The following is a 13,511-nucleotide window of genomic DNA, read 5'->3' as shown; positions in this document are numbered from 1 at the left end:
CCATCTTGCTCCCTCATGGCTGACATACACAATGCGACTGAGTTCCTTTTTCTGGGACTCTCTTCCAATCAAGAGGTGCAGAGAGTTTGCTTTGTGGTATTTCTGCTCTTGTACATGGCCATTGTGCTTGGGAATCTTCTCATGGTGGTCACTGTGGTAGCCAGCAGAAGTCTTGGCTCCCCCATGTACTTCTTCCTTGGATACCTCTCCTTTGTAGAGATCTGCTACTCCTCCACAACAGCTCCCAAACTCATCTTGGATCTCCTAGCTGAAAAAAAATCCATATCTATATGGGGCTGCATGACACAGCTTTTCTTCATGCACTTCTTTGGTGGCACTGAAATTTTCCTGCTCACAGTGATGGCCTATGACCGCTATGTGGCCATCTGCAAGCCCCTGCACTATACTAGTATCATGAACCAACAGGTGTGTGCTGTCCTTGTGGTAACAGCATGGATGGGAGGCTTTGTGCATTCCTTTGCCCAAATACTTCTCATCTTTCCTTTGCCCTTTTGTGGCCCCAATATCATTGACCATTATTTCTGTGACTTGCTTCCTGTGCTTAAACTTGCCTGCTCAGACACCTTCCTCATTGGTCTGCTGATTGTTGTCAATGGGGGAACATTGTCTGTGATAAGCTTTGTGGTCCTCTTAGCATCCTATGTGGTCATCTTGTTCCATCTGAGAACTCAGAGTGCTGAGGGACGGCGCAAAGCTTTGTCCACCTGTGGATCCCATGTCACTGTGGTTATATTGTTCTTTGGTCCATGTGTCTTCATCTATTTGAGGCCTTCTGATACCCTACCTGTAGACAAGATGATAGCTGTGTTCTACACAGTGATAACTCCCCTGCTCAATCCTCTCATCTACTCCCTGAGAAATGCGGAAGTGAAGAAAGCCATGAAGAGTCTATGGTTCAGGACAATGAAAGTAGATGAGAAATAGAGTCTGGATATTGGCTATTGTGTTTGGAATGGTGCTGAGTCCAAACTGATGGACACTGAGGGAAGGCCTGCTCATTTAGCATTATTGTAGCTGATAAATATCTTCTAAAATACTTGTAAATTAAGCCCTGTTATGAAAATATTGTTATATAATTAGCTGTTTTAAATTGTGTGCATTCTTACTACTACCCATAATACTTTGGCAAGTATTTACAGCAGAATATTAGACTATACATATTTTGGGTTATATTCACTATGGTAATTTAACTATGACATGGGACAGAAGTATTTTTGCTCCATAGTGTTAATTTGAACAATTTTTCTTACAAATGCACTCTTGATAGAAACAAGTTCTTAATTTAAGAGACTATTTATTTGTTCTGGCTGAGAAATAAGAGTTAATAAGCTATCTTACTACATCTTGACAGGTGCTTTTTAAATATAAAAGGGAACATGCACCTTCTTAAACACCTTTTATACAATTTCTCACAATGAACATCACTATAGATGTGATAATTTGATGGGACACAACTCCGCATATGCTGTACTGCAGAGACACAACAACACCATTATTGTGCTACTCTTACAAAAACATATAGCCTAAGTATAATTGTATAGCAGGTTAACAGAAAATCGAAGTGAAGGATGTTCTGCAGCATTACTGGCATTTGCTGTTCAGAAGTGTAAAGAGCAAGAATGACTGAAAAGTTGTTTCCCCTTCAAACTACTCTTAAGGATCAGCTGCATGGTGAGCAGTAGACGCTGACAAAAAAATGAACTCTGGGGCATCTTTTGAGTTTTCATCTCTCATTATGTTGTGCCAACAACTTATTTCTTTCTTTAAAAACATTTATCATATTTAAAATATATTTTAAAAATATATGTGTAATATAATACGTTATATGTAATATATAATAATGTATATGATATATAAACTTGTAACATATAACATAATATACATGTAACATGAGACAGGTAATATATAACAAAATAATCTGTTATAATTCATAGTATGTTGTATGTAACATGTGATATATAATATACAATATGGTACATGATATGTTACATATACCACATATCATATAGTATAAATGTAATGTAAATATAAGTAAATTAGTGAGATGCCTTCTTACTTTCAGAGCAATTGAACCTCATTAAGTACTCAGTGGTGTGTATACATGTGTGTGTACCTGTGTGTAGAGACAAGAAGAATTCAAGCTTTGGTTGTAGATCTTCATTCCATTCTATCAGCCTTGGTGTACTTACAAAATCCCTTCCAAGCTTATATTGTGGACTTTCAATCATTTTTTCTTTTCTTTTTTTTAAAACTTTTTTATTAGATATTCTCTTTATTTACATTTCAAATGTTATCCCCTTTCCTAGTTTCCCCTCTGAAAATCCCTTATCCCCTCTCCCCTCCCCTGCTCCCCAACCCATCCACTCCTGCTTCCTGGCATTCCCCTATACTGGGGACTTCACAGGACCAAGGGTCTCTCCTCCCATTAATGACCAACTAGGCCATCCTCTGCTACATATTTAGCTAGAGCCATGAGTCCCACCATGTGTTTTCTTTGATTGGTGGTTTAGTCCCAGGGAGCTCTGGGGATACTTGTTAGTTCATATTGTTGTTCCTCCTATGGGGCTGCAAACCCCTTCAGCTCCTTGGATACTTTCTCTAGCTCCTTCATTGGGGACCCTGTGCTAAGTCCAATGGATGGCTGTGAACACTGGCAGAGCCTCTCAGGAGACAGCAATATCTGGATCCTGTCAGCAAACTCTTGTATCTGCAACAGTGTCTGCGTTTGGTGGCTGTTTATGGGATGGATCCCCAGGGGGGCAGTTTCTGGATGGTCAGTCCTTCAGTCTCTGCTCCAAACTTTGACTCTGTACTCTTCCATGGGTATTTTGTTCCCCCTTCTATAAAGGATTGAAGTATCCACTCTTTGGTCTTCCTGCTTCTTGAGTTTCAAGTGGTTTGCAAATTGTATCTTGGGTATTCTGAGATTCTGGGCTAATATCCACTTATCAGTGAGTGCATATCATGTGTGTTCTTTTGTGACTGTGTTACCTCACTCAGGATGATATTTTATTGGGAAGTCAAGAAATGCTGTCTGTCACATAAATTAGTGTTATTTATTTTGGAAGTGATAAATGAGGGTCTTTGTTAATATAAAAATATAGAAGGATTAGCAAATTTCCTTGAATAATGAATATTTTTTTCTGTAGCTTTGAAAATTGAATTTTAGTTTTCATGCAGTATAGTGGAATGCTGATGGGAGGAGGTGATGACCTTTGGTTTATAATTCTCAGAACTATGAAAAAGCAGATAATGGGAGGTACATGTTGTAGACTGATCTGTTTCTCACATAGTGGGTGGGTAGGTTCCACCACACCTATTGATTCAATAGAATCATTTATGAGTTGTATAAGTTTGAACAATTTTCCTCACCTTTCTCAATACTAGTTGTTTAATTTGTCAAATAGAAATGCTTGTTGCTGTGGGAGGATGTTACTTTTCCCTATATGAGCCATTGAAAAGCAAAAAGATAAAGAAATGCAAATGCAGTAGACTGTTGCTTTGGAAATTACACCTTGCAGTTAGGGAGCTCTAGTTTTTCTGATGCCCCATCATCATGTTCTGAGAATTTGTTAGAAAATGCTGATAATTTTATGAATGAACAACTGGAAAACTCCTATAACAGATGTCAGAGTTGTAAAGAGAGCAGGGGTAGTTGTTCTACCATTTCTCCATTGGTTATGCTCTCATCTTTACAATGAACAAGGCGGACAAGATGAGCTCAAAAACCATTCCATGACTCAGAGGTAGTGAAAGCAAGTGTGTGATGTGGCTTGGGTTTCTTTGACCATACTTTTCCTGGAACTCATTGATACCATGGACACATTGAGATGTGAGAGGCCAGGAGAGGACACTTGGAGCCTCTTGAGGATGTCCTAGTGGCTTGTGTTGTTGGATTCTTCTTTATCACTAACCTGAGACCAGAGGAAGGAAGACCTTTGGGGCCATATCAACAGGGGCTAATCATGAGGGGCAAGTGTAAAGCTTGACTTTCTAATTAGATTAATTATAAAGAGATCTCTTAACCCTGAAGAAAGCAAATGAGAAATTGACTTTTGCTGTTCTCAGAAACTCCCCAGACAGGGAACACTCAGGGAATTCAGCTCTCTGATCTAAATTTTTATCTCTCACACCTTAAAGATCCTTGGTGAGCAAACATTTCCAACTTGCTTTTTATAGATTTCAAGTAGAACACTACTATTATATTTTTTTGTCTCTTTCCTAATGAGATGATAGTTAAGAGCTGTAGTTGGCAGCATTAATGATATCTGCTCCCTTTTGGTGGAGCAGATTTTGAGTCTGTTGCATTCACTTGGCTTTTCCATGGATGGACAAACACTAGGGTGTGTACTTTCACACACTGGTACACTCCTTCTCTTGCTTCCTTTTTCTCTTCCTCTCTTCAATCTCTAACAAGGTCTCACGTATCCAAGTCTGGTTTTGTATGCTGTAGGTAGCCGAGGATGATCTTGAACTTCTGATCTTCCTGCCACCAAGTTCAGGTCCTGGTATTATAGGCATGTGACACAAGACCCAGTCTTATGCGATGCTGGAGCTTTCTGCATGGTAGGTAAGCACACTACCATCTGAGCAGCTGACCCTTTCCCTACATTGTCTGACTTCATTGTTGGTATCCCTGCTTCACACGCTTCCACAAACAGAGAGCCTTTCTCAGATTCGCTCTCTATCAGCTGACAGGATGGCCTTAGATATCTTTTTGTTAGAGTGTTTCCTGTCTGGCTAAATTACAGAGTGAGAGTCAGCTTGCACCTTGACTCAGAGATGATCCTATAGTCAGTCATTTTTATGTGAGCTTCTGGTAACATGGCTAGCTGAGAATAATTTGTACTGTTAATTTTTGAAACTAACAGTTACTTTTTTTTTGAAATATTCATTTAACAAATTCAAAGGCACTGTCTAAGACTTTCTCATTCTTGGCATTTTCCAGATGACATAAAGGTATTAAGCTCATCTGACCCTGAATTGAGATAAGCCTATGTAGAACTCTGAATTTTGGGTCTGGAGATAGGATGCAGGGGTTGAGTGCTTATGTAGCATAATGAGACATTTTGTTATCAACCTATCTGTCTATCTGTCTATCTATCTATCTATCTATCTATCTATCTATCTATCTATCTATCTATCTATCTATCTATCTAATCTATCTATCTAATCTATCTATTCACTTCACCTCATGATCATAGCCCCCCTCTAAGTCCATTTCTCATCCCCACCCCTCCTCCTTTTCCTTTCAGAGAAGGGCTGGTCCCCTGCTCCATGGATGTGAGCCTGTCCTGGCACATCAAGTCACAGTAGGACTAAGTGCATGTTCTCCCTCTGAGGCCAGACGAGGCATCCCAGCTCAGGGAAAGGGATCCAAAGGCAGGCAATAGAGTCAGAGACAGCCCACATTCCATTTGTTAGGGGATCTATGTGAAGACCAAGCTTCACACCTGCTACATAGGTGTAGGGTCCTCCTATGTCTAACCCAAGCATAATCTTTGGTTGGTAGTTCAGGCTCTGTGAGCCCCCATAAAGACATTAGTTATTAGCCACAGCACTACATAAAGAAAAAGAGAGATAAACCCACATTTTCTGAAAAATAATCTTGAACCAAGATCTCCAAGTTTTAGACTCATAAACACTAACATGCATTACATATTTCTCTGCCTACTTTGCTTTCAGATATGGTTAATGAAATAAATTTTCATTAAATAATGAAATAAATTTTCATTGTTAATTTTTTCTTGGAGTGACTGTGAAAATTACCTCATTTTCAGAATATAAAAGATCTGGAAAATAAAATTAAGAATCAAAGCAACTAAATATTTCCAAGGTAAGTTCAGTCACTAAGTCTCTCTTGGGGTGTGCTTGGAGTTATCTTCAAACAGATCAGGTGCTTTGAGACTCTGGTCAGTTTCCAGAACTCCTTCGTTGTTGCGGTGGCTTCCTAAACTATTTAGTAATAGACAGAGGACTCAGGGATCACACCAAACGACTTACTATTATATACTGTTCTGTGTAGAGTGCTACAGAGGATAGAAGCCATTCTCTAAGTGCTTTAAAAAAACTTACAGTTTTGCTGGGGAGACCTGACGAATCTACGTCAAACATGTCAGTTTTAGCTAATTCTTGGTGGCTAAGTGCTGATGATAAGCTCTTTGGTCCTCAATAAAAATCTTACAAAGGTGATTTCTCCTGGCAACAAACCTATCTGACTCCAGAAATATGCTTTCTCTGTCAGGACCACTAAGCTGTGGAGACAAGCTGCCTTAGTAGGCATTATAACACTGACAAGTGGGCCACTGGGATAGGATCACAGTCATTGTTAATTTTCTTACTGTTATTTAAAATTTTCTTTTTTGTTTGGATTTGCTTTCCCCCCTCCCCCCCAACCCCACTAGAAATGGTTCTCTTCTTTCTTTCTGGTCAGCCTCCAGAATGGAGCCAGATTTGGGTCAGCACCAGAGGAGGTGTGGGTGAATAACATACTCTTGAGCAGAAGGTGTGATACCTCATTTCATCCAAGTTCCATGTTATTTGCCATGAGATTCCTTGTTCGAGAATTTCCCTCAGTAGGATGAGAAACCCAAGAATATCCTTCCAAAACAACAGCTTGTGATTATTGAATAAAAGAAAGTGGAGGAAGAGGCTCATGCGTCTGATTTATCTAACCTTCCTGTGATATATCTTTGGGGAAAAACTAGGAGAGAGGAAACAGTGGACCAGGGCAGCTGAGTCAATGTCATATTTTAAAACTGACCAGTACATGAGGTTCTTAGATAGGAAATGTCACACAGGATGTCACAAAGTAGGTGCTAGAATCATCTGGATGATCTGTAAGGTTTTCAAGGAAGTTGTTTACTGGATCAGTTTAATTTAAGCTTCTATGCTTATCTCTAATGTTTAATTAGCTTTAAATCCTACAGATGTCTAAGTAGTTTACTGTCTGAAAAGAATGTGCACTTATCTTTAAGAGTCTTTTATTGTATCTCTAATAAATAACAATTTTTTTCTTTTGGTTTTTCAAGATAAGGTTTCTCTGTATAGCCCTGGTTGTCCTGGAACTCGCTCTATAGACCAGGCTGGCCTTGAACTCAGAAATCTGCCTGCCTCTGCCTCCCGAGTGCTGGGATTAAAGGCGTGCGCCACCACACCTGGCTATAAATAAGAATTTAAAATTAAAATTATGTAAACTTAATAATGTCATGATTGTTGTCTATGTTTAGCTTCTCTGATGATCACATTATGGAATTCTCTCAATTTTTTTAAAAAAATTTCTTCTTAGAAGATGTTGGCTACTTTATTGTTGTTCTACTTCAAATCCATTTAGCTTTTAACTTTTTAAGATGATTACATTATACAGATACCTTGCATATTATTAATTTTAAGTTAAAGCCAACCTAATTCAATATAACCTAACCCAAACAAAACCAGGGTGGGGAAGATGGGTTAGTTGGTTAAATGATTGCCATGCAAGATTGGGGTCGAGAATTTAATCCCCAGCAACCATGTTACAAACAAGATGTGATGGTGCTTCATTCTAAGCAAAGTGCTGAGGAGGCAGAGATAGGAGACTACCTCAGAGCTGCTGGCCAGTCAGCCTAGGAGGATTTCCAAGCCCCATGACCCAGTGAGAAACACTCTCAAAAAAAAAAAAAAAAAAAATACAGATGGCACCTCTGAGGAATTTCACCTGGGAGTTCCCTCTTACCTCCACACATACCACATATTCCTGCCACTTCTGTGAATGAGTTGGTGAGAGATTCTTGTACCAGAATCTTAGGATATTAGATTCCTAAAGGTGGTGCTAACTAAACTCCTAAAGGTGGTCTACCTGTGTCCACTGCTAGAGTACTTTAGGGAACCCACTTTCACAGATGCCATGAACTGTGTGATAAGGTAAATAAAAGTATAGTCAACTATTGCTCTAATACTTTATACTTTGCTTTTATCATGTACAAGCTCAGGAGCCTGGTAAGTTTTACCAATTGTAGAATGATTAGAGTTGAGAAGTTCTATCACTCACTAGACAGCATTGATTTCCCAATATAGATGGGGCTATATCATCAGTAAAGTCATTATGAGTAGGAGATTCAGACAGACATTTTGAAGACTGCAAACAACAGTCCAAGTATGAAATTTGTGACTTTGGGTATGTGGCTGAACCTAAGTCTCATGTTTCTTATCTCCAAAATAATCTCTAATTTCCTTTTGGAGTGCATCATGCATAGCTTCTTCCCATTTGTGAGGATAGAATCTAGGAATTTCTATGTACTTATATTACTACAAAGTCAAATTGTAGCCTGAGAATAAGCTACAAAGTCCAAGGAAGATGCCTTTCATCAATTCTGAGGGAATTCTGATTTTGCTTTCTATGATTCTAGGCTCTTAGAAATTGCTCCCAGAAGCATGGCAGCTGCAAGCAATGTTACAGAAATAATTTTCTTGGGCTTATCCCAGAATCAGCATGTGCAGAAGGCCATCTTTGTGATGTTTCTCCTGATGTACACAGCCATTGTCCTGGGCAATGGCCTTATTGTGGTGACTATCGTGGCCAGCAAAGGTCTTTCTTCCCCCATGTATTTCTTCCTCAGCTACTTGTCATTCGTAGAAGTCTGCTACTGTTCTGTCACAGCCCCAAAACTCATCTTTGACTCTTTGCTCAAGAGGAAAGTCATTTCCCTCCAGGGTTGCATTACACAAATATTTTTCCTTCATTTCTTCGGTGGCACTGAAATCTTCCTTCTGACAGTGATGGCCTTTGACCGCTATGTGGCCATCTGCAAGCCCTTGCACTATGTCACTATCATGAACCGAAGAGTGTGTGGCCTCCTGGTGGGGGCAGCATGGAGTGGGGGTTTGCTGCATTCTGCTGGACAAACCTTCCTCATTTTCCAGCTGCCATTTTGTGGCCCCAACATCATTAACCACTACTTCTGTGATGTACACCCGGTGTTGAAGCTGGCTTGCTCAGACACCTTCCTCATTAGCCTATTAGTCATCATCAATGGTGGCTCCATCTCAGTGATCAGCTTTGCAGTGCTCTTGGCTTCTTATGTGATCATTCTGAATTCTCTGAGGAGCCAAACAGCAGAAGGACGACGTAGGGCACTCTCTACTTGTGCCTCTCACCTGGCTGTGGTGGGTCTGTTTTTTATACCCTGCTCTTTTGTCTACATGAGACCCTGTATCACCTTCCCTGTAGACAAGGTTGTGGCTGTGTTTTATACAGTTGTCACACCTCTCTTGAACCCCATTATTTACTCTTTCAGAAACACTGAGGTGAAAAATGCCATGAGGAGACTCGTGGGGAGGAAGGTGACTTGGGAAGAGAAATAGAAAATGTAAGCAAAAGACAGACAATAGAGATGGGAGGTTGGGGGTACCTCAAGTCCCACTCAGTCTCTACTTTGTTTGACAGTGCCTTTTTTTTGACATTTCCATTTCCTCATCTTTCTGACAATAAAAAAAAGAGTAAAGATCTCTAGAATGGAGAAAGAGAGATAGTCTAGTGCCATAGTGGCCTTGTGGTAGATTGGCAAGTCTGGAGAAAGTGAACAACTTCAGAACCCCAAGTCAGTCTGGAAAAGTTGAGGAGGAAGATAAAGAAGGGGGTGGCAGTGCTCATTGCTTGGAACTTTGTTGTTATTAATATTTACTGATTAAATGAATGAATGAATAAATGCCAGTTATTGAAGATGAAACAATGATAGCAATTAATAGATGATATATATGCTACAGAAATATTATCTTAAAAGCTGAGAGTTTCCATGCACATGCTTAACCTGAAAGTTTTATAGTAATATAATATAAACAAAATTCAAATCCTTGAGAAAACAACAAAATTGTGTTAAATGAATGAATATATATGAAATAATAAACAAATACCACAGGTTCTAAGTATCTGTGAATAATTGACTAGAAGTATTACATTCAATTACATTCAACAAAGATTAGTCAGTGGCACAAATGTGTGACTAGGACCGGGACCATGTGAAATGCTTTCACCCCCTTCACTATTGTAGTAGTAAAATGAGAGAGATGAGAGAGAGAGAGAGAGAGAGAGAGAGAGAGAGAGAGAGAGAGAGAGAGAGAGAGAGAGAGAAATCCGTGACTCCAAAGGCAGTTTCTTCTGGGTCTATAAATCAGTAGTTGTGAAAAAATGAAAAAAGTTCTCTTTCAGAGTACATCAGTACCTGAAAAAGAATAATTCTGGGTCCACTGTCAAAAGCAGATTGGTAAAAGTCAGTGAAATCTTAGTTAATATTGTCTTAGCACTGCTTTTTAATAATACTTTCTCCATTTCAAACCTTCCTATGTAGTGACATACCCCACTATCTTTTTAAATGTATGGCCTCATTTTCTTGTTGCTACATACACACACAAACACACAGACACACTTATTCTAAAATGCATTAATACAGTCTTTTTTATAATGCTACTTGTTTTTATATGTTTTCAGGCTGACCATTTGGTTTTGGATAACCAATTGGTGTGCCCTTCTTGTGGAAAGATTATTTCTCTCACTCTTATCAAATCCTACGTGCATGCAGTGCTTTGTCTAGGGTTGGGGTCTACTGAGCCTTCCCTGTTCCATGCTAGTGTATATACTAGAGTCATCTTTGTTCAGGTTATGTTTAGGATGCCATGATGGTGAGAATTCAAGGACATAGCTTCTGACATTTCTAGGAGACAATCTTATAGCAGAATTTCTGTTCCTCTAGCTCATACAATCTTTCAGATCTCCCTTCTACAATGATTCCCGAGCCTTAGATTGTTGTGTTGTAGATATATGAGTTGAAACTGTGTTTTGCAACTCTGAATTTTGCTTGGTTGTGGTTTTCTGTAATTGTCTCTACCTGTTGCCAAGAGAAGTTTCCTTCATGAGGGGTGAGGAATACACCTACATCTGTGGGCATTAGACAAATATTTAGAAAAGAAGTACTTAATGAATAGTCCAATACTATGCCTATTTAACATAGGTCCCTCCCCAAGGCCTATGACCTACCTAGCTTTTTGTTATGTAAGTGATACCAGGAATGAGCTCCATCTTGTGGAGTGTTTCTTAAGTTCAAACAGAAGATGGTTGTTTACATTTACGCCACCAATGAGCAAATCTTGGAAAGGTAGTGGTTATTGTAGCTTTTGGGGGGGTCACAACTGAGTAAGACCATTACACTTTCCCCCATCCCTGTCATGCCAGTAAGAGTGCATTGTATCTTATAGTACTGTAGAAGCTAGCTTGCAGGGATAAAACTTCCATGTCAGGAAAAAATTTTCCCCACTTCATGACGAGTATTTGGTGTCTTCAGTAACAGAGTTTTACTATCTAGTCTGGAAGATAACTAATGTAATGACAATAACTTGTAATGTTTGGGGTGGGGCCAATGGGACCTTACTAAGCAGCAACTCATAAAGAGGTTACCCATACACAGCAATTGGCTTTTTATTTGGTAGCTGGTATAGTGTGACTTCTTTTATGTTTTAAAAAATAAATGTATGCATATATAAATATATATGTATTATGTAATGTATATTATGTATATGTGTATGCGTATGATATATGTATTTTAAGCTGCTTCTACAGTAGTAGGTTTCCATGTGGAATTTTCAAATGTCTTTAGTGTTAAGTTTTTACATTTGCTAATATAATTTGTTGAGTGAATATATTAAAATCATTTCACCATTTTTCTTATGTGTATTGGTTGTTTCTCTATTTTTTAATATATAGGTTCTTGTGTAAGCATTATCTTACATGAGAAAGGTTTCTCTAGCATATATAGTTCAGTGTAAAATTGTTATTGAATATTTGCTTAATTGCTTTAAAAACTGACTGAATAAATATTCACTCCAACTAACAATGGTTTGCAAGATTATATTGCTGTAGATCCTTGTCAATACTTGTACCACCATGACTACTTTTCCCAGTTTAAAGTGTATGTACCTTAGGATGCTTGAGATGCCACAACAAGAATACTAGTTTGAAATAGCTCAAACACAAATATTTATTTCTTAGTGATTTGACAGCTCAAAGGGAGGGCTCCAGAAGATTAGATATCTGTTAAGGGGTTGTTTCATGACACAAGGATTCAGATAGAACTATTGAAAGGGGGAACATAGATCTGGACCAGAGTGAATCCATAGGCGACTGAGGTAGGTATTGAACTTTTTAAACGGATGGTAAAGTGTGACTGTGCACACAGGTTCTTCCAGACTTCCTTCACCTCTCTGTATTATCCCACCTGGCCTATGGCCAAGATACATGAATATCTGTACCCGTGGAAAGCAGAAGTCAGTGTTCGTAAACCTCCTCAGTTGCTATCTTTTTTGTCAAGTCAGGTTCCTTCACTGAACTGGAGCTGATGGCTTTTGCAAGAGTGACTGACCATTGAGCTCCAAGGCTCTACCTTTTCCTACCCTAGTGTTGGAATTACAGATGTGTGCTGTTTTAGTTTTAGCTTGGGTTTCAGAGAGCTTGAACTCTGGTCCTTATGTTGGCACTGCAAGCACTTCACTGAGTCACTTCCCAGCTCCCGTCTTGGATCTCCTAGCTGAAAAGAAATCCATATCTGTATGGGGCTGCATGACACAGCTTTTCTTTATCCACTTCGTTGGTGTTGCTGAGATTTTCCTGCTCACAGTGACGGCCTATGACCGCTATGTGGCCATCTTCAAGCCCCTGCACTACAGTAGCATCATGAACCGAAATGTGTGTGCAGTCCTCGTGGGAACAGCATGGATGGGAGGCTTTGTGCATTCCCTTGCCCAGGTCCTTCTCCTTCTCCCTTTGCCCTTCTGTGGCCCCAATGTCATTGACCATTATTTCTGTGATGTGCTTCCTGTGCTTAAACTTGCCTGCTCAGACACCTTCCTCATTGGCTTACTGATTGTTGCCAACGGGGGAACACTCTGTGATCAGCTTTGTGTTTCTCTTAGCATCCTATGCTGTCATCTTGTTCCACCTGAGAACCCAGAGTGCTGAGGGATGGCGCAAAGCCCTGTCCACCTGTGGGTCCCATTTCACTGTGGTTATATTGTTGTTTGGTCCATGTGTCTTCATCTATTTGAGGCCTTCTGATACCCTACCTGTAGACAAGATGATAGCTGTGTTCTACACAGTGATAACTCCCCTGCTCAATCCTCTCATCTACTCCCTGAGAAATGTAGAAGTGAAGAAAGCCATGAAGGGTCTATGGTTCAGGACAATGAAAGTAGATGAGAAATAGAGTCTGGATATTGGCTGTTGGGACTGGAATGGTGCTGAGTCCAAACTGATGGGCATTGAGAGGAAGAACTGCTCATCTAGCATTATTGTAACTGATAAATCTCTTCTAAAACACTTGTAAAGTAGTTCCTGTTAGAAAAATACTGTTACATAATTAGGTATTTTAGATCGTACTCTTACCACTATCCATAATACTATAGTAAATATTTGCAGCAGAATATTAGACAATACTTATTTTGATTTAGATGTACTTTCTATGAAA

General features: G+C 39.4%; 2 protein-coding genes and 1 pseudogene across 2 annotated transcripts; all 3 read left to right on the top strand.

Annotated features, from left to right (window-relative positions):
• LOC110318472 (olfactory receptor 4X2-like) lies at positions 1 to 1,001 on the top strand. Its single transcript, XM_021193546.1, has one exon. The coding sequence runs from the start codon at positions 16 to 18 to the stop codon at positions 943 to 945; it is 930 nt and encodes a 309-aa protein (XP_021049205.1). The 5' UTR covers positions 1 to 15; the 3' UTR covers positions 946 to 1,001.
• Positions 1,002 to 8,433: 7,432 nt separating this feature from the next.
• Positions 8,434 to 9,363, top strand: LOC110318930 (olfactory receptor 4X1-like). The gene has a single exon (XM_021194277.1). It carries the CDS (start codon positions 8,434 to 8,436, stop codon positions 9,361 to 9,363), a length of 930 nt encoding a protein of 309 aa, XP_021049936.1.
• A 3,097-nt stretch (positions 9,364 to 12,460) lies between these two features.
• Positions 12,461 to 13,250, top strand: LOC110317961 (annotated as a pseudogene).
• The last annotated feature ends 261 nt before the right edge of the window (positions 13,251 to 13,511 follow it).

The sequence above is a fragment of the Mus pahari genome, chromosome 3, assembly GCF_900095145.1.
Source record: "Mus pahari chromosome 3, PAHARI_EIJ_v1.1, whole genome shotgun sequence".
NCBI classification, from domain to species: Eukaryota; Metazoa; Chordata; class Mammalia; order Rodentia; family Muridae; genus Mus; species Mus pahari.
The sequence above is the reverse complement of the archived record's forward strand: the minus strand, read 5'-3'. Positions and strand labels throughout refer to the sequence as shown.

What these genes read in the sequence shown, in the direction of transcription:
- LOC110318472 (XM_021193546.1), top strand. Translation starts at nt 16, where the DNA reads ATGGCTGACATACACAATGCGACTGAGTTCCTTTTTCTGGGACTCTCT.
- LOC110318930 (XM_021194277.1), top strand. Translation starts at nt 8,434, where the DNA reads ATGGCAGCTGCAAGCAATGTTACAGAAATAATTTTCTTGGGCTTATCC.